General features: G+C 32.3%; 1 protein-coding gene across 3 annotated transcripts in view; it reads right to left on the bottom strand.

Annotated features, from left to right (window-relative positions):
- LOC140062883 (uncharacterized) overlaps window positions 1-23,186 on the bottom strand; it is a 53,640-nt gene that overhangs the window by 30,202 nt on the left and 252 nt on the right. The window contains exons 1-4 of one of the 3 annotated variants that reach the window (XM_072109267.1): window positions 19,925-20,587; window positions 7,332-10,321; window positions 4,334-4,562; window positions 3,750-3,789 (exon numbers count right to left, since the gene is read on the bottom strand). In XM_072109267.1, the coding sequence (XP_071965368.1) occupies window positions 3,750-3,789; window positions 4,334-4,562; window positions 7,332-10,321; window positions 19,925-19,981 (3,316 nt within the window). In that variant the 5' untranslated portion in view covers window positions 19,982-20,587. Of the gene's footprint in view, window positions 1-3,749; window positions 3,790-4,333; window positions 4,563-7,331; window positions 10,322-19,924; window positions 20,588-23,186 lie in introns of those variants that run through there. The other 2 variants (XM_072109268.1, XM_072109269.1) reach the window with 2 other exon arrangements.

Raw genomic sequence — 23,186 nt, 5'->3', positions numbered from 1 at the left:
GACAAGTTCATTGAACTTCTAATTATGATCCAGACCGATAAGAACACAAATGTACTATTATTTATGTTGTTGTTATTATTGACAAACACTATTATTATGAGTGCATACCTCTGCCTACACTGAAAGTTTTCTACATAAAATCTGGCTGTTCACAAACCAAGTTAAAGTTTACACAAACATACAGGGGCGAAAATATAACCTTCTAGGCGAAGATACATGAAGTTTAATTATCTATAATTATGATCACTACTGTCAACAGCAAGTTAATGACTATAAAATGTCTTAAGAAAATGTTTGAGTAGTCAGACCTTTTAGAAGATCATTTATGAATTATCTGGTTGTAAAATACATCTGATCCATTCAAAGGTTTCTATGCTATAGGCTAAATCATACCAACAGACCCTGAGTAGATATGATTACATAGTAAACCAACTCCACCAATATGAAGCATATAATGCTTAACATACAACATAATGGAAACATACATATTATATTAAATTACATCTCATCACCTTATCCAACAATAAATTCTATAAATACACAGAAACAATAAACTATTTTTCATAGGAAAAATATAATGTTTGACAACACATTATAGGCTGTGAATAAAAATACATAAATACTACGGTATACACTGCATGATTCAACTTGTCAACATTGTTAATATTAGTTGACGAAAACACTCTAGTCTAAAGTAGTAAACTAACTAATATTAATAATGACTATAAACTAATATTAATTATTAAGGTTAGTAATAACAGAAAAGAAAATTAACACAAACAACAGAAAATTTTAGAACGCAGGGAAAACACAAAATATGTTAATTTAATATGTACTGTAGATAAAGAGGCTTATAGCAAAAAGACTTGATACAATCAAACCAACATGCAATAAACAATATATTAATAAAAGAAATATTCAATTAACTTTTTACTCACCATATGAGTGCATTTTCCAAGTATGCAAGGGTATAATGATATGGGAGAGAAAAAAATACCAAAACAAATAATGACAGGGTTGAAAGTTAGTGAGGCATGCCGTGGGTAAACAAATATCAATGGTAGAAAAACAGTGGCTTTTATCTCATGACAACTCAATGGAAGAAAATATAGATAATCCATAATACATACAATCAACTTGACAGCAGCTGAAATCTGTTTTTAAATATGAATATGCAAATTAGGCAGGCATTTAAAGTTTTCATTCTATTGGAGAAATGATCATTACATGCGAATTGTAAACAAAGCCGATTTTAAATAATATCAGTAAATATGTTTTTAAATGCGAGTACAGTAGTTCTCAAAAATTCTAGAGAAAATAAACAACTCAAAAAGGTTAAAGTTGACTGGATAAAAAAATTCATAATTTGCATAATTTAAAATAATAGAGGGAGTCCTTCAAATTAAGTGCATATAAAAAAGACAAATTATGGAAAATCAATTTTAATGCAAATCAATAATAGAATGTTTAAATTGCTATAAATTATTACTTTTATCTATCTGCATACTCAATTTCCAATATTGTAAAATAATCGTATACTAGAAATGAATGTTTTTACAGAAAAAATATATGTAAATGAGTGTAGAAATGAAATAATAAACAAACTATACTTTAACAATACAGTAGTATTATTCTTTGTTTTAACTTGGTGTATACCAAACCCTAGTATTTTTTTTTAATTAAAAGTACCTTAAATCACATAAGGTGTTTTTTGGGGGGTTTTTTTTGGGGGGGGGGGGGGGTTTGGTATTCATATAATTGGTGTTTAGTCTAGTGTTTAGTATATTGTTTCAGTATATCACTGGAACATTTAAAATTTCTTTTTATGCCTGCCTATTAAGTATTATATTATTCAACATTTGTTGATATTCCAGTACACAGTACTGGTAATGTTTCAATGTACTGTTTTAATTTAATATTTTCTTTGAATGATAGTTGTTTTTGTTTTACCCTACCATTCCTGAATGTCCTAAAATCAATCAAAACAAACACTTAATTCAACAAATAACTACAACTTGAAGAGATATAATTTCTACATAAATACTTACCAAGTATATTTTAAAATGTTAAAAAAAAAAAGATTAAATCAATTGTTAGCTTAATAGCAATTAATTTATACGAGAAAAATATTGTTTCCTTACATAAATAATTTGTAAAAAATCTATTTAATTTGGATTTTTTAAACTACAGGATGATTTGTAACATACTCTACTGAGAAAATATACAAGATGATAAACAACATAAATAAAACAGCAACAGTTGCAAAAGACTTCAATTCAAAAAAGTTAAATCAAATTATAAACTACAGTATTTCTACCTAAAAGTATATTAACATGGGGAACCAGTAGTGGAGCTACTCTCAAATGAGACTTAGTTTATAAGCACAATAAATTATTAAATAGTTTATCCATCCTGTAATTGGTGAGGTACTCCCTGTTGGATGCATATATAAAAAAATTGGTATGTAACTTGTGTATTCGCCAGAATAGTACACCTTTGAGAATGCACAGTATCTGGCATCATCGTTTTGTCTAACGCAATCATCAAGATTCGCACTTGCATCACACCAATAAGTTTTCTAATCGAGTGTGCATATATGCATAAGTTATTTTATTCATTAAGGATCTCTATTCACAGGCACGTGCTGTGATTTGCATCACTAGTCAGTGTACAAGACTAGAGCATTGTCCCTTGCGTGCAGAATGTCAGAATCGCATGACCTCAATTTTCAGGAGTCATAAGGTCTTCTAGGGCAATCAGTGAATACAATATTGTTGAGAATACGAGTGATTCGGAAAAGTGTCAATCAAACAAACATACACTCAAACTTGAACAACATTCATATGTTACGAACACAAATTATACACACACCAGTGACTTAATGCAGGGTGCAAAAGCCCCCAGTTTAGCACTCTTAAGGGCCCTCCAATGCTAGGTAATTGCATTGGGTTGCTCATGCTCTGGGCCCCTGGGTTTAGCCAGTAAGCGCTCATAGTCGTTATGTCACTTACACACATACTTCTGCTCCAATATACTGTACTATGTTCATAGGAACCAAAATTCAATAATCTTCAGTCAATATATAGCAACTAGACGACAGAAATCTTTATCATCAAATTAAACATTTATGACGATAAAATAAACAATGATTCTGGTTGTTTACACGACGTGAAGATGTACTGTTTGTGATGTACACCTAAATCGAAATCAATAAACTCAGTTTGAAATTTAAAGCTCTTTGCAAGTTAATTAAATGGAAAAGCAACTATCTGGAAATCATAAACAATTTCATTAAATTAAATGAAAACAATACAAAGAAATAATGAACTGAAGTGAATATGTTCAATTTGAAGGGCATTAATAATAATATACTCTATAACGAAATATACAAATACAAGATTAGGCCTAAACAAATATATAGTTTATCCAAATTAATGTTAAATTTAGAATTCAAATAAATTTACAGACAGAAATTAATTATTTTTTTACATACTGCAGCTTTTGTAAAATAAAATATTTTATTCAGAAATGTAAATATTTAAAATAATTTAGTTCCCTTTTATAATAAATTGAAAGATAAACCTATTTCTAACCAAAAACCAGCCACTCAATTTATTTTCCCCGATGCATAATATTATATTAATTATTGCTAATGAGATATACCAGAGTAAATTATGATATCCAATTAGATTACAGTATGATATGACCCGAATGACCTCAGAAAAAGATGATTAAAACAATGTACTCACATTCTTTGACTTTATTAGTTGTGACAGGTAAATCAGGTGCCTGAAAGAACATTAAATTATTGGAAATTAATGACATTGAAAATACACATTTTCCTACATTTTTCAGTCTATTTTATTTTTAATGTCACACTTTTTATAAAATAAGTCATACATGGATAATGGATTCTGCCCAAAAAATTAAATACAATTCATTCAGCAGAAAGACAGCACAGGGCTAGGCCAATATATAGCTAGGGTACAATGTTCGTTTGGTTCTTAGCAGGTCAGGAAGAGTAGAGTCTACAATACTAGCCTAGATCCTAGTAGGGTGGAAAACAATCAAACTACATTCCGGGTACATTGTTTTTTCTCATTTTATTAACCATAGTGTTTCATCATGTTTACATGATGTAGCTTTTGTTTGTTTTTTTGCAAATTCAATCACGTTCACAAGACAAACCATGCACAAGATGCTCTACATAAACAAATTCTTATTACAAGTCTTTGGGAGTGGAGTCATTAGACAAATAAACCCAGCATCGTTGGATTGGTAGCCTAGCATCATAACGTAGCCTGTGACTATGCAAGCACCATAACCAACTTACTCTCATAGTATCAGGTGCTTGTGGTGTTGGTCTCTTGGTAAAGTTAGGCTTGGTATGATCTGGATCACTACCAGAGATAAGCAACCGACTCTCCAGACCCTCATCCGTTTCCTCCTCCTCCTCTTTTTGGTAACATTGTACTGTTAGCGTCTCCTCCGAGTCCTTAGCATCATAGTCATCTGGTAATGTAACACGTTGACGTAGTCTTGCAAGCTCTAACTCACGTTTTCTATCAAGTAAATGAAATTTAAAATGTATTTATGGTTAATTAAAAAACATAATTAATAAACAAAATAAATCAATTCCCTCCTCGAAGCAAATATTTTCTTGTATGTATTTGTTGTTAATTTTCAAATTAAGGAATTTCGGATTAGCTTGTCTATGGACCCATGCCAGCCAGCGATTTTGTTTTTTCGTACATAAGTTGGGGACCACCTTATGTGAAAGATAGCTGAACTACTTCCTAAATATAACTAAACCTAACCCTCTAAATAATCTCTCTCACTATAAAGTAAAAAGAAGTTGCTCATGGGATTCGAACCCCATACATCGACATGTAAAGTCCATAGTTTAATCCATTCGACTACACAGATGGCTCAGCAGAAAGCATTTGCATTTAGAGAATTGTAGTTAAGTCAATTCTTATGAATATTCATGTTTATTTTTCGACATTTCTTGAGGGGTCCCCAACTTATGTACGAAAAGAAATATATATACTGCCAGCCACATGTCTATTCAAACTTTGGGTGCATGGTCATTTTTCAAAGGGACTTGGTAATGTTTAAATATAAACATTTTTTTATTGTAGAGTTATCAAATTTAGCACATAAATCATATTGCATTACAGTATGCAGATTGATTAAAATATAATTTTACTTATCTACTCCAAGTAAACCATTGACAACATTGTAGTGCCAGCCTCATGTTTACAGAATATATAATTCCTTCTTTTTATAAATTTTTAGGAAAATTGATATATGGCCTGATGTGTAGGCTTCATTCAAGTAAAAATGTTTTAGTCTCAACGATTATAGACAACGTCATATATACGTCAAAGATGCTCTCCAGATGAAATACCATCTTGAAATGAGTTGTAGTAATTAGTACAGTTATATTTTATTTTTTAGTAATTTTATACGAAATTTTACCTTTTATGGACCAGAGATTCCGAAATTGAAAATTGAATGAATGGAGTATAAATGGTTGACAATTTATCAATTTGAAGATAGTTAGTAGATTTAAGACAATTATTCAAACAATCATTTAAATGACATAACAAATTTATTTTTAGTATATTGAGCTTTTATGTTGGACGAGTCTCAATATCTGTCCTTCATCATTTCTAAACACAATATGTTATTACATGAAACTAATGCGTTATAATCCTTGAACATACTTACATAGCGTTATGGGCACAGCGTGAACACATAATGTTAAACCAATGAGAGAACTAACTATGACAGAAGCAACAACAATAAAATCGTGTACGCAATCCAACTACTTCAAAACCGCAAATGTAATCTTTAATAAGCATCTGTTTTCGGACTTTGCGACTCCCAAAGAGACCGAAGACTGAATATTGTTTTCACCATATCGATGCATCTATACAAGCAGGCTTAGACTAATAATTTGGTTATTACTTCGTCTATTGTCAACACGAACTGCGACAAAGAAAACTACTAACTCGCTCCAACACATAAATTAATATGAGGAAATTGACCTCAATATACTGTCAGGGAAGACTTATAATCAATAGACATACTATCCTTCATTGTAATAACGTTTCTTACTTATAAACAGTAATCATGTTATAATTCAGTATGCAGAAAATATTGCATATATAAAACATGTCAGCAAAAATTGCATTCAGTATGATTTGAATTTATGATAAATTGATTTTTTTTCAATGAATTATTCATCATTTTTAAGCAATTGTCTATCAACAATGCACTTTGGATAATACCATAGTTCATTACCTAAGTTTAGCAATAACTATCAGCGAATGATGTCGTCACTACACGTCACGACCGTCACTGCGAATTTTATGTTTATAAAAATAATTCTATTATTTCACTGAAGCTCTGGTCAAATTATTACTATTTCATAGATCCATAATTAAAAAGAGGAGTGCAAAAATCCGGATCTTTTATACCTGTTCCAGCATGGTTCCGGTCCAGCGCTGGTAACAAAACTAAAATGTCAATGTTTCGTTTTCACAATGTCCACACGGTTATGCGACAATCGATATTCAAATAGCCGCGTGAAAACAAAACATCCACGTTTGATTTGAATCATGCCACGTGAAAAACCCTTAAGACTAGTACCATTACCATTTCTATAGTAGGCCTAAGAATGTTGTGTGAATGGGACTATTATTGGATAAGAGTAAAGACCCAAGGTATCTTGAAAGATTGTTATATATGAATGATAATTGAGATATGAATATAATTTGTCACTAATGTCTTGCACTCACATTGCTTTTATCGACATAATTATGTATTGGTTATTTTAATGTCCTAATTAATTTTATAAAACCGTAAGAAGAATAGAGTATTTAAAAAATAATGTTTAGATAGTTACTGGCAACAATTCATTATGAATACAGTGGTCAATATTGTTCTGTTAACAATAGAGGGCAGTAATCAACTTTTAGTAGACTTCAGAACTTGTTGATGTTTGATTCTCAGTGATGGTTGGTTGGTTGGTTCATATTTTTGGTAAAAAATCCAAAGATTACTCGGGGCCCAAAGTCGGTTTGGCAGATCATTTTAGGGTTGGGTTAAGATTATCTCACAACAAATATGGTACAGGCCCGGTATTTCTAGTTCTATAATGTACTGCATAGAAATTTTGTTTTCAAAGTATGCATTCTGGGATTATCATTCATTTATAAAGAGGGCACCTGAACATCAGCTGACCTCCTGGAATGGTTACCCTTTTTAAATGAAGTTGGGAAAAAAAATAAAACCAGTAGTATTCACATATATTTTATACTAACCTTCTAATTCGATCCTGAGCTATCTTTTTCCTGCGATCATCTTCCTCTCTTCTTTGGACCACTTCTGGCTTTAAGACCCATGGGGAGGACTTTGGTGCATACAATGACGGAGCCTTCCGTAATTTCTGTCGACTCGATACAATTGCTTCTTCAAGTTCTTCCATTGCCTTTTGCAATGCTTTCTCATCCATGGCTAGTTTAGGTGCAGCATAGTCCTCACCTGGAGGAGGATAATCCTGCTCAATCTGCTCAACATTATGATACTTGTCATCAGAATTTTCACTGCTATCATTGTCATCAACTGGTTCTGGTTGTTGATACACCACATTGGTATCGCCTTCCTCCCCATCTTCATCTGCATCTTCAAACGCATCAGAAAACTGATCTCCCTCTTCTTCTGGGGTGCCTAACATCGATGTATTAGTATGTCCAGCTAGTCGCAGTCCAATTTTCTCATATTCCATTGGGCTAATCATTGGATCAACCTTCTTCACCGGTTGCTTTGGTGATGGTAAAGATGATTTTGGCGAGATCATTTTTGATTTAATTGTCTTTTCAGCAATCGTTGTTTTAACATCTGCAAGACTTGTTGAAGCAACAACATCTTGGTTCTCTTCATTTGTTTCAGAATTATTGGAAGGACTTGCATCATCAAATTGACTAGAGATTTTGTTCTTCACATGCAAACTTTTCATGTGAGCCAATTCACGCTCAGCCAGCTTTTCTAGTAGATTGCCATCAATACTAGAAGGTGCTTTTGGTATACTGTCCAGTTCATTAGAATCAATGTCCAATATATTGTAATGTTTTGGTACTTCTTGACTTGTAGCTGTGCTTTCGCTACCGGTTGTTGTACAACTATCTTCTTCCTCGGATGACGATTCACGATTGGCAAGTTCATAACTATTACGACGTCTACGCCAGCTAGGTTTCTGAGGTACTATTGATTCTTCCCGAGGCAATAAATCCGTCTTTTTCTTCATATATTCACTACATTCTGCAAAATCATCAAACAATATGTCACCTTTACGAGGCTGATGAGAAGGAAGTCTTGAAGTCATTTCTACTTGCGATTGATGATTTGAATTTGAATTATTTTTAGCATATTGACTTAAATCTTTTTTTGGCCTGGTCACAAATCCTCCTGAAATTCTTTTTGGCGATTTTTTTTTCTCCCGTGGTACAGCGGAGGTTGCTGCCATATTTTCTTTTTTGACTGGGAAGACAGAAATTTGCTCACTATCATCTCCACCAAGATTCCTAGAAATAAGCCCATCTAACATTTTTTTCCTACTATTGTCTTCAGCATCAACGAATGCCTCCGCTGCCAGACTTTTCTCAATATCCTGAATAAATTGTTTCTCACTTTTCATACGTGTACTAAGAAGTGAACTTTGTTTTACACTGGTAGATTTTTTTGAACCAGCATTCGTAGTGCTGGAAATGTTTCTATTGCCATCTGTGGTAACTCTGGCAATAGCTTTACCAGAAGAAGTCCTTTTAGATTTTGTCATTTCAGACTTAACTTTACTAGTGCTAATATTCTCAACTATTTCTTGTTTAGAAGAGTCTAAAACGGTTTTTAAGAATGTGGAATTCTGGTTAATGTTTTCCTGCACTTTAGGACTTGATTTTACCACCTTTGTTTTCGTTTTCTTTCTTGATTGTCTCTTTGCAGGCTCTGAATCCGAAGAATGTTCTGAATGTCTCATATCGTTTCCAACAAACTCGTTCTTTTTGGATTCTTCATTGCAAGTTTGCTCCGATAATGGAGCGACATCAACTAAAAGTTCACCATTGTAATCATCAAGTAATGTTTTTGAATCAGAAATCTGTGTTTGTCCTTGTGGCTCCAGCCTTTGGTGTATATTTGCATCCAGACTGGCAATTTGAAGCTTAGAATTAACAACAGTTTCTGGTTGTGATATATTTAAAGAACTTGGCACCGGTGAAGGAGGTGGAGTTGGAGGTTGTAGTGCTTGTTCTGATGGACTACTTGTAGTTGGAAGCAACTTTTCTGTGAAGAACAAATCATTTCGATGGCCGTTAGAAGAAGCATGATACTGTGGCTGAGAAGAGTAGTTCACATCATCTTCCCATTGATCTTCTTCTTCATCAAGATCTTCTTCTTCATCAAGATCTTCATCTTCCTCTAACTTCTGATTCTCTGGAATGTTGATATAAGATTCTACAAGACCCGTCGTATAATTACCTGGTGATGAATCTTCTTCCGGGCAGTCCATGTCTGCCTCTACAGACTCACTTTCACTCTCATCACGAGTATCAATCGTAGCAGAAAAACCTCGTTCATCCTCACATTTAGCATCCTGGTGGAGAAACATTACTGGCGGTTTGTTGTACACATGATCAGCTACTTGCTCTTCCTCCTCCTCCTCTTCTTCCTCTTCTGATGTTTCATCCTCACTCTCTTCCATGTTCTGAATTCTATTTTCATTTGGTAAATCATCTTCAGTACATTCATCCTGCGCATTACCATTGTATAGCTCATTTATCGGTTTGTGATCACCAACAACCTCTTCTGTACCTTCTGGATATTCCTGGTGGTCTTCTGTATCCTCGGTGTCAGATCCCTCTTCATCTTCTTGAATGTTTCCTTCTTGGATTACTTCGTCATTAGGTTCCCTGTCACTATCACTCTCTGTCATATCTTCATGGACACCTGCTGAGCTCTCATTTCTTGATGGACTCTCATGATAACCATTCTCAAGGACTACAATTGCAGGAACATTCTCCTCTGTTCCATCTTCCTCATCGTCTACATCCTCAAAATTGTCCTGTTCGCTCTCATCAGCATCTATGAAAATATTCCTATCGCCTTCACTGGACTGGGATTCTGGAAGGTCACCATTAATGTCTGCACCATTTGCTGTACCATTGATAGCAATGGGAGCTTTTGCTGCCATTAAGTCACTTTCTGCATCTTCAAATGCATCCTCAAACTGCGGTTCGGCCATTTTAAAAATCTGCTCCTACAAAAGAAATAAAAAAACTTGATTTAGAACATAAATTCTTTAACACAAAACCTAATTATACAATTAGAATAACATTTATAATTTAACTTGTTCCGTCTTCATAGCTGTTTTCAATAATTTTAATCAATGTATTAATGTTAGGATGCTAAGGAAATCACTGCATTACAGAAGGTATGTTCTTTTGTATTGTTTTGTAAGAATTAAAATTCAGCAATAATTATTATCAAAGTTGATTTTCAATACATCTAAAACATTTACCTAAACCTTTCAGGACTATCTTTTATGTCAAATACAACAGTGATGTAGTGTAGGTGTTATTGTTTGTTAAACATATGAATGGCAGTGTACAAGAAATCACTCACTAGATGAAGATAATTCTAAAGTTGATAGTATCTAGCCTTTCTTTATGCAAGTCAATATTATCTGAATACATTAAACACAGCATTAATATCGATGTTCAAAACACTTTAAAATTTCTCATGAACCATTAAAGTCAGTCTAACGGGAGACCAAGTGTAACCCATGCATAAATATTATTATTATTATAATATTATATATACTGTAGTGTGTTTTATACACACATTATTTGGTTTGTTACAAAATATGAAGCACAATATAAACAAATTTTCTTTTACAATTTACTTTACAAATACTGATGGAATAATTCTACTCCGTTATTTAGTACATTATGTCCTACCACTAAATCTCTATGGTTTAGTGGTAGGACTATTGCATTACAAATTTAGAAACAATGAATAAGATTGTTAAATGAATGCATTGGTACAAAGGTCATGAAATATTCAAGTGAAGAACACAAGAATTGAACAGTGATACAATACAACTAATGAATATTTATGGGTTGAATGGGGAGACAATTGTCATACGATGAACAATTTTCTATACGACAAGAAGAAAAAAATCTATAAAAATATTTGTTTGTGGACTAACACTTAGTTGCAATGTACAGTATCATGGTTTAAATTTCATCTTAAATCAGTTGTTCAAATGACCAGTGCAAACTTTGGACTAGTATTCCTTGTGGATGATAATTGATATTTACATCATTACACAATGACCACAAACTGAAAAAGTGATTCTATCCTTTCTATACAAAATTAGGCTGACATGAATCTGTGTTTCCTTTGAGAGAGACATACTGTACCTACAGTATGTGTATTGTCAACTAGTACACAACAAATCTTGATACATACAGTACACAGCAACTGTATAGTACATAATAAGCACATTAACCATTGAGTATTTAAAATAAATTATAGTAGTTATTTAAATTGTTTGATTTGAAAAACATAGAAACTTATACAATACATCTATTATATAGTTAAACTCTCAATTGATTCGGAAGACTGGGCTGGACGTTACAAAGGCAAGATACTGAAAAAAGACAAACAATAAATAGTCCACAACTTGTAATGCATAGGTGCATCACCTTTTACTTGTATTCACAACTCTTTTATTTGTACACGTTGAATGTAACTATCAGACCATTGTATTATATTATACCAGAAGTTTTTCTGATAAAAATATACTGTATACTGTACTGATTGAAATGATAGTGTGTACTGTAATTTTACAACCATAGAAATTGTGGTATAGATTAGTAACAACAAACCCTTGGACCACTGGGAAAAACTATTCTAAAAAAATACAACAAATTTAGAAAATTAGTATGATAATTTGTTGTGTGTTGTGACTCTTTATTTCTCTATTGATTTCCATTAATGATAATGAGATTTTCTACACAGACTGCTAATAGCATAGCATTAGCTTAATAACAAATTAGCCAATCATAATGCAATATGATACACTAGATTATTATTCCAATAATATTAAAACGTACATAATTCATAATAAAAATTGGTATCAAAACTAATGAAAAACTACATTATTAGATCGTTAATTTTTATTATCACTATAGCAACATTAAATACAATTTAAGAACAACAAATAAAATGAGAATACAGAATCTTAGGTAATTGTATTAGAATTATTTAACATAACAATCGACGAGAAAATATCGATTAAGATTTTAGAATTAAAATAAAGATATTGTGTTATTACTATTAGAATATTTCTGATTTATACAGAATCGGGAAAAAAATTATGTAATTTTGTCTTAATTAAAGTTGATTTTGACAAATAAAAATGAGAATACAGAATCTTACTGTAGGTATTTGTATTAGAATTATTTATCAATCGACGAGAAAATATCGATTATTAAGATTTCAGAATTAAAATAAAGATATTGTATTAATACTATTACTATTAAAATATTTCTGATTGATACAGAATCAGGGCAAAAATCATGTAATTTGTCTTGATTTTGACAAATAAAAATGAGAATACAGAATCTTAGGTAATTGTATTCGAATTATTTAACAATCGACGAGAAAATATCGATTAAGATTTCAGAATTAAAATAAAGATATTGTATTCCTAATTAGAATATTTCTGATTGATACAGAATCGGGGGAAAATCATGTAAATTTGTCTTGATTTTGACAAATAAAAATGAGAATACAGAATCTCAGGCAATTGTATTAGAATTATTTAAGAATCGACGAGAAAATATCGATTAAGATTTCAGAATTAAAATAAAGATATTGTATTATTAGAATATTTCTGATTGATACAGAATTGGGGGGGGGGGGGGAATTGTCTTGATTTTGACCTTGAAATACTGGCCAGGTCAAAGGTCATTGTTTGTGGTGGAAAATTGCACACATTCAGACTACTGTAGTAGTAGGCTTACATCTCAATCATTATGGCTTTTGTTGTACATTTAGGTCTACTGTAAACACTAGTAGTACAGGTATCCATCATTATGGCTTGTTGTACATTTTTGTTCTTTTTTGGTTTTGTTCTGCCAGCAATAAAATGGTCTGAACTAGCATAAATGGATGAATTTTAATATGGATTGAAACTGAAAGCTATTTAATGTTATTCACACATACTGTAGGCCTATTGTAAACCTCTCGCATTGATTCCTACTGTACAATAGACTGACCAAGGAAGGACCTGATCACTATTGTTATCATCAGTGACATGGGGATTACCTGTGATTTGTGCAATGAGAAAGGGTTTACCATGCCAAATCACCTTAATTTCTTCAAGGTATTATCATTGAAAATAAAAGAGGAATTTCTTTTAAATAGTGATCCCTTTTGCAGGTACTGTAATGTTTTAAACAGTGTACTGTATTGATGTATGATCTCATAGACTAAATCAACAAAAAGAATGAATGAATGAATAACAATCATTGCCATGGAAAGGTTGGTTTTAAGACACTTTCATATATAGCGCAAGTCTTGATTCAATAGCCTAGTCTGCTACGACATTATTTAAACTAGTTTAAGAATAAGTAATACTTACAGTACTACAGTTTAGTTTGTAGAAATATCACATAGAGCAATATAAACACTCTTGAGTTAAGTCCTGGCTTATAGTATACATATTAAAGCTATCATCATGTTTACAAACATAATTGAACTTTAACCAGTAATTTGCATTGAATTGCTGTTCACCTTAACATTGCATAATAACAACAGGTTACTCCAAATAATAAGACACAATGTCAGCAGAATACAGCATGGGGTGTCATTTTTCTAGTATTGTGTTTGCAAAAACCACATGTTAAAATTAGGGATCAGCTTTTTGAAATATTAACCTTTCATATGGATGTATTATCACCATGAATATTCTGAAAGCAAGACAGGTTCTTATTTGTAGCATACTGACATCTACTGTAGTATACTGGAATTGCACTGTCTAAACAAACAAAAACCACCAACCTGTTACAAAACCTTGCATTGCAATTTTAACTAAAGCTCTGTCTACACTAGTATCACATTTTATGTGACAAAATAACTGTGTGCCCAAATGTGGACATGACATGAATCTGATATCATATCACTACCGTATTTGGGCATATCAATACCATATTTGGGCACATCACATAATTTTTTTTGAGCATAAAGTTGATAAGATGTTTGAGAAGTTAGTACGTACCATACTGTATGCGCTGACATTTTTGTACAGTAAAACTAAAAGTATAGATAACACACAGAGAGGTAGATGCAGTTACACAGAAAGAGCAAAATTAGTTTAAAACCTAAGAAAATCTATATTTAGGTTTAAAGATTAAGGACCTTGATAACAAAATTCAATTTTTCCCGATCACAATTTTTTTTTTTTTTTTTTTCGAAAATTACTTATTCTTTTTAACACCCAAAAGTTATTTTTGGCGAACTAGTTGTCAAGGAGGAAGGTACAAATTATATTTGTTTTCTTTTTTTTTAACAGCAGCAACACTCTCAAGTCTAATACAGTACAACACTAGCAATAAATCACTGCATTTATGTATAACAATACACAGTTTCTACACTATAATTACCATGCAAATTAATACTGGCTTTCCAATTATATTACCTTAAATACATGCCTTTAGTACAAGAAAGACAAATTCTAAATTCTGTTGAAGCTCATCCCTAATTTTATAATACTCTATGGCATTTTCAGTCAATTATTATCAACCAATTTTAATTTTTGTAATTGTGACCACATTTTGTAAACACTGCTGCCTTTTTGTGACACTGTTAGTACCGTATTTAAAGTTCTTTGAAAATGTAAAACAATCTGATACTCAATGAATCACAATCATTAACTGAAAATGTATAAAAAAAGCTAATATTTTTACAGTTTTTCCGGATAATAAAATTTAATTCATAATTTTCTTTTTATTCCTTTTCCCCAAACACACAATCGTAATAAATTAACAATGCTATCATTTACAGTCATTTGCCTTTAATATAATTGACAGGACAATTTTTTTTCAGAGAGCCTGTACACAGTATACAATGGAAGGGTTTCACAATTGTAACAGTACTTGCTTTCATTGAGATCATACCTAAATGTGTAATCACATTCAACATACAGATTTAAGTTCAGGAATTGTTCATGACGCAAGAGCTATTTAAAATGAAATAGTAAATTATCACTCGTTATTTCAGCTGGCTAATCTTCATGCCTGTGTAACACATTGTACGATGATGCATTACAAATTCGGTTAGTTTTAACAACATTGAACTCAAGGTGACAAATGAAATGGTGAAGAGTTTATAAATGCGAGCAATATTATCACAAAGTACAGCGCTATAATAAGCAGTCCAGTACTTCAAATAATATAGTGTTTTACATCTGAGACATTTGAAACATTTGAGATTAGTTTTGGGCATCAAAATGGCCAAGAGTTATTAGAAGTTATACAAAATATAAGGTTGTTCCACTCTCTGAAAGAATCGCGAAATTAAGATGGTCAATTTTTGGTCACATACTTAGAATAGGAGAAAATCCAACTGCACATTAAAGGATGTAGATAGGACATTGATAGACATCAACTTAATTTAGTATCTATTATTAGATTCAAGATCTGAGCAGTAGAAATGTTAAACCTTAAAACACTGAATGACATAAGTTGTTATGAGATGTACTGTAGCTAAAGACCGTAAGCGATGGTATGACCTTCGTGTCAGACAGATGATGTTATTTCATACTATGAACCAGGGAGTTGTTACAATTCCCTGTATGAACTACCATATATTTCGGTGTATAAGTCGCACCTGTGTATAAGACGCACCCCCTAACTGAGAGTAAAATATCGGTATTTTTTATATCGTCGATGTATAAGACGCACCTTATTTTTCATCAAAACAATGTTTTTTTTAAATTGTAATCAATATTATTGTAATAATATATTTTGTTATATCTACAACGGCGTCCTTTATTTAGGTTTTTTCATACCTAGGCTCGGCCGCGCCCAGCCTCAACATGTTCTTTCTAACTTGTTATTCATGAGTTTCGCCGCAACATCGAGTGCATGACCGTGTGTGTAACACGTACGTGTGTGGGCTAGCCTCGCTCGATCATTTCGAGAGGGCGCACGTTTTCACGGACAATCGTATTCGATTAGTATCTATGTATCCGAGAAGTGTATACGCTAGGTCCATGCTATAATCAACTGGAGAATATACTAGTCGAATACCGTACACCATGTGGCCGCCAAGAAGGGCTTGCGCTAGGCTAGGGGTACGGCGGTCGTGCGTACAACTATAAATACACCATGTGGCCGCCACCAAGAAAGGGCTTGCGCTGGGGGTACGGCGATCGTGCGTATAAATACTGTATAAATAAATACTATTCCAATCGTACGTAAACGTTTACAAATGAAATTTTATCGGAGCGCCATAATGAACAAATCTTTTCATCATATTAATTATTTAGTATAACTAGCCTGCCTAGTAGGCCTAGGCTAGTACAATCTGTGTGGTGAGGCATTTATGTTCGGTGTATAAGACGCACCCTTAATTTAGAGGTCAAATTTGCGTGTCAAAAGTGCGACTTATACACCGAAATATACGGTAACTAGTAACAGACTCTGTACCCATTATTATAATATAATATGGATTTACAGCATTTGGGAAGTTTATAATATAATATAAGTACATTTAATTTGATACACATCTAGTAGACATTAGTAGATCTTTCGAGACGCAGCCACTGATCATTAACTGAGCCAACTGGGAGTCCAGCCTTTGACTGAAGAGGTCGCCCAGTATAATTTAAAAATAAATAAATAAATGTTCATTTGCAAATCATGCAAACCTGTATTATATTTATATATCTTTATTAAAATAAATTATAATTAACTATCTTTTATTACCTTGGTAAAGGATTATAAAATCACCTTTCTGTGTGCATGTTAATAAAATTGCGTCAAAAACTACTGGGACCAAAATTTCACCACCTTCAATGGAAAACTGTTTAATTTTGGAGGGACTAAACATATAGTTAAAATGATTATACTGCAAATTTGTCTAAAAACAAGCTTATTCCTCACAACCAGCAATATACCATATTCTATTCAGTTCTAATAAACTTCAGGTAATAATATCATTGTAGGGAAATTTGTGTATGCATACTGTACATCTTTACATTCTTTGAATTAAAACAATAGAGCATTTTTAGGCATTTCATCAATTTAAAATGAACACATTTTTCGCATGTATTACTATTAAACAGGTTACATAATCTTAGACTCTATTATGATTTTAAATAACATGATCCGGATCACGATTCTGAATCAAATTTTTATCTCTGATGGAGATTGAACTCCCTCCTCCTTGTTATTGTTAATGTTTTGTTATTTTTTTATAACTCAGTGTCTACATTTTCTAAACTGTATTGTACGCAAAAAACTGCCACTTCACTGGCAATGAAGATTTTGTTTTTATAGCAATTTTTTAGTTGCAATGCTGACAAATCTGCAGACTTAAATAGAATAATCAATTATTTATTAATAAAAATTCTATAATTTTCCCTTTAATCATCTAATAACATTTAGATGAAATAATTAGCAATAAATTAGTTATGGATAATTAGGAAACTTACCGAATACTAATTATTCAACTTTAGCATAACAACACTGTAAAAAACGCCTGTTAGTCTGATTGGATTTTGCACTTATTAACAATTGTACAGTAAACAATGTATGTATTGCACAGTGCCACTGTGAATATCAGTGAATGAATAAACAATGAATGAATGATAATACATGCTGGGTCAAAGGTTAAGGTAATGTTTCTATTTATATTTTATCAGGTGCATGGATAATAGCAAGCATCATAATGGCATTTAAGTTTACAATGAGTCAATTACATTTTGTATGAATTCTATAAAAAGATTTTAACAACGAATCACATGTTTTTAAATTTGACGAAAATACATTACACAGTAATAATTTTTCTAAATGTGCCTGCTATCTAGTATATAGAAAATAAATTTATTGATGACCGCTGTGACTTTCGGCAAAAACTCTGACAATGACCTAATGACAAGGTAAGGATAGTTTATGTTAGAATGTCATTAGAGTTCATAATATTTTTATTTATTTAAATGGGGATGCACAGCAACAACTTGCCAACATCTAAGGCTCTGTCTACATTATAAAACGTTTATGATGACAAAAAAATGATGTGCTCATATGGAAATGATGTTATATCACTACCATATTTGGGCATATCACTACCATATTTGGGCACATCACACATTTGTTGTCAAAAGTTTGATGGTGTGGACAGAACTTTACTGTACAGTGTCCGCAATCCTTTATGACAAGTCATACATACTGTAGTATGTCTCATTTACTGTACTGTATACAGACAGGTACAATATCTCTGTCTAAACCAGGATTAAGGCGGCCCTAAATACAGCATTTATGACAGCTAAACCTTGCGGAGCTCATAACACAAGAAGGAGAGGACATTATAACACATCTATGCCAGCCAGTAGACTAAAGCCTGGTTTCCATAAAATCGCTACATGACATGGAAACGCTAGAATTTGACAGAGCGTAGCGATTCTATGGAAACGCTAGAATTTATCAGGGATCTAGTACGCGAGGGCTAAATATTCTTTGGTACACGCGTATACGATTCATCTCCGACAAAATTGGCAAAGTTGAACATGGTTGAACTTTGCCGATTTGACTGCGATGAATCGGGGAGCCTTCCCGATTGCGTCGGCGACATCTGCGCATATACCAATTTTAATGGAAACGCTGTAGCGACGATGTAGCGATTTTATAGAAACCAGGCTTTAACAACAATTATATATAAAGAACTTTCCATTCATATTATAAGAAAGTTTTATCATACAATCTTTGACTTTTAAAGACATATACGTCTATACTGTACAGTACACCTTGCGGTAAATTACAAAAAGTAATTCAGAGCGTCTGAACGAAGCCTAAAGCATTAACACTAATAATACATGAATGGCACTGACAGAACAAGGTCAAAATTCATTCCATCACAAAAGATGATGAAAATAAAGATCCCTTTATGTAAAGCCATACAATACAGCGTGCTAAAGTTTGCCAATGAAAATAATAAAACTGTGACTCTGTGAGCATATTCCATAAAATAACATAGGAAATGTGAAATTATGTTGCTGAAACTGATTGAAGAATAGTGAACTGGGCCACAATATAAAGTTCATTCAAAAGTTATAATAATATTGACTTCCAAAAAGAATCTTCTATTACAATGTAGAGTAATAAATAAATACCGTTAAGAATTATGAACTAACTACAGTATACACAAATGCTTGTCTTGTAATCCTGTAGAGTCCATGATTTAACATGCTTACTATATAGTATACTGTATGTCTCAGATAAAATATGGATTCTTTCCACATCAGCATTTCCTGTAAATTAAAACTTATCCTATCCACAAAATTTGAATCTATAGTACAAAGAAAATGAACACTATTTATTATACTGTCTGCACTATCAAGAAATGAAAAAAAAAACCTGTTCATTTGAATGTTAAAATATTGATTTCAGATGACCTAGTATAGTCCCATGGGACCTGGGTATGAAATTTGTGGAAATTAGGAATTGGGGATTATACTTTGGTTAAAATATAATTTACCAAAATCTCACTGTCCGTATTTAGACGAAATTAGGGGTTATATACTAAAAAATGTTACTGTAATAAGTAACAGTGTAAATATATATATACATACATGAAAATGTACTAAAGCACTTCCACCAAGTTTGAGAATAAAGTCTGCTAGTGTCATTTCCGACTTAATATCGTTTATTTAGAATCATGAACTGAACTCAATAACACTTTTAACAGCCTTTTTTATCAATAATTATTTAACTATTAGTAATCAATCAATTTTTAAACCATTATTCAACCAACTGACATGACTGTGATGCACTGTGTTATCAAAGAGGAAACTCCTGAATTAAATGTCAACTACAAAAGAATCTTTCAGAATGTTATTGTTATGACAAATTTACAAAATAAGCAACCTCCTACGACTGGTTTACTACAGAAACCTACTAAACTATGAAATCACACAAGAATAGTAGTAGTATCAATGCAAAATCCAAAGGGAACTGTATAAAATTATTCATGTAACAAAAAAATCAATGAGAAAAATCCGGTTAATATTTTTTCTAGTAAAATCCCCTGTATTTGATATCTGTGATTATTCATTGAAATTAAGAGAATTCATAAAATTAGGGATTCTGAGAATGATTGATGGGTTGTTACAAATTGCATTAAACATGGCTGTAGTGTAAAGTCATGTTACAAATAGCAGCACACAGAATGCAAACTGTCTAATTAACTAAGAAAATAATAGAAAGGCTTTTTAATTAAAATCTAAAATGATTAAGAGTGAGTTGTGGCTTGGTGGTTATGATGCTTGGCTACTACTTTAAGAGTCCTAGGTTCAAGTCCCATCAATGTCAGGATTTTTTATTCGAAGGACAAAATTACAACTCCACTCCCAAAGAATTGTAATAAGACTTAGTTTATGTAGAGCATAAAGAAAGACTTACAAGGACAAGTAGACACTAACACAATAACAAACCATCCTGCCATAAACAGAAAAAAATGGAAACAAATTGTGGAAAGCGTAATGTCGGAAGACGGAAAACGTTAACAACAACAACGTATGTAGAGCATCTTGTGTATATGTTTGTCTCGTGAACCTCTGAGGGTCCCTAATGATCAGCAATAGCTGGATGAATCACCCTCACTAAATATGGTCCCAACACAATTTAAACAGTTTGATTAACTTAAGGAGGTACTATTTAACTGTCACATCTAGATGCTATGTAGCACTTTACAATTTAATTAAACAATAGTAGATTAGAATAGCACTGATGGTTAGTATAGTACTATTATGAAAAAGTGGATATGACATTTTAGTTTCAGTACAATAATCTTCATTGGACAGAAAAAACATGTGACATTGACAACCTTTTTTATATAAAAAAACAAACATAATTAATTAGACTTTTACATGGTTTGCAGTACAGAATTTTAGTGGTGGCCTTGTCAGATTTTTTTTTAATTGTGTGCATGTACTGATCTCTCCTTCTGTACAGGTCTTTTTATCTCGATATTAAAACGCATTGATTTTTCCTCTTTTTAAAAATTCAAGTTGCCATTTACAAACCTCAGAACATTTTACCGACTGTGATCATCACTAAATAAAAACACTATTTGTTTTAACCAAAAAATAGCGCAATTTTCTTATTTTTATTTTTTCTGCTTTAATGTAGTATTAGTAGTATGTGCATTTTACTGTACAGTGTGTATTGTATTTTCCAAACAAGGAATATCATTGGTCATAGATACTTTACTAAGTAGGCTAATTTATAAAATTACCATAAATATATCGATCTATGACTACACAGGATTACTTCTGATGAATTTTAATGTACAGTAAGTTTTGCTTTTTTCTTTACTGATTTCCCTAATGATTTTTCTTAATTTTCACCCAATTACATGCCATTCATACAGTTCATTTAACAAATTCCATTCTAAACCAAAACATAATCCATTCTTTGTAATAATGTCATCAACATAATTAAGACTCTTGATTAAAGGTTATGCAACATTTCATAATTCATATATTGTCAAATAATTATTTATTCAGCCAATGAAACATTTAAGCAGTAACTTGAGTGTTTTGTAATAAGTAATTTTCAATAGTGGCTACAGATCGGCTGAGTTGGCAATGGTCTGTTTTTTTGCATGTCATTGACGACCTGGGTTCAAAACCCAAGAATGGCAATTTTATTTATAAACATCTCACTGTAGAAGACTCTTTTCTCAGTTTCCTTACGAATCCCTTCCTTACCTATAGCCCTAGAATTATTTCAACCTGTTAATTAATGTTAATTGTTAAAATTTTTAAAATAAAAAATATTTATTATAATAAAGTTACTTGAACTGATGAAGGACTAAGTGTTGTTTGAAAGCTCTGCTTATCCTGGCTGTTTTACTTTATAGTTTTGATTTAGCTTTTTGCTTATTTTATTTTGTATCTCTATTGAGATCCAGCCACTATCCAGCATTGTCATTTTTCAGTAATTTGCTTTTGGATTTATAATAGTTACTACTACTTCTTGCCAGTAAAAATGTTAATAAAAATAAATACATAGCATGATGTAGTTTTGATTACAAAAACACTTGAAAGAACGCACAATTTCTTGTCAATTTATTTGAAATTATAGTATCAGTTTCAAGGTAAGAGTTTAAATACTCGGTAAACAGTAGCCAACATATAATTACCAGACATTATTTACTAATATTAAAGATTTCTGTATTATAAAACTACTGTAGGGCAATACTAATAGGTCGATGATGGTCCATTCGACTATGGTATGGTGTGATGGTATCCATCATTTACGAACCCCAAAAATCTGCCATACAATGTTGTTTTTTTAATATTTAGAGAGTTTTAGGTTAAATAACTGGATTTATCAATTTTACTTGGGCTCATTCATCCTGTTAGGTTGCTTTCATTACACCTTGCGACCGATTTCAGGAGGTGGAGCGGAGGGGAATGCAAGTCGTACTGAAAAATTATGCCTGGTCCTCTACTTCTTCTCATCAATATGATCAACTACCACTACAAACCATCACAAACACAACTAGGTACCACTTCAAACCATCACAAACACAGCTACCAGCCACATATTGTAAACATTAAAATTAACAAATAATTCGTTGGTTGGTTGCCTAGGCCTACCCTAGTAAAACTCTATGTGCTAGGGCCTAGAGGCCAGGCTAGGCATGTTTTACTAATATCTACCAGGCCTAGGCCTAGTCAACAAACTTAGGTCGTGTGGACGATCCCTGTTTTAGAGGTCAAAGAAATGAATCACAAAAAGAAAGTGATAATCCACATGGTGACGGATGATTGGGTTTCCTTTCGCCACTGTACAAAAAGGCGACAGGAACAGCCCCGTCCGGTGGGT

Source organism: Antedon mediterranea, chromosome 11 (genome assembly GCF_964355755.1).
Source record: "Antedon mediterranea chromosome 11, ecAntMedi1.1, whole genome shotgun sequence".
In the NCBI taxonomy this organism is placed as follows: Eukaryota; Metazoa; Echinodermata; class Crinoidea; order Comatulida; family Antedonidae; genus Antedon; species Antedon mediterranea.
The sequence above is the reverse complement of the archived record's forward strand: the minus strand, read 5'-3'. Positions and strand labels throughout refer to the sequence as shown.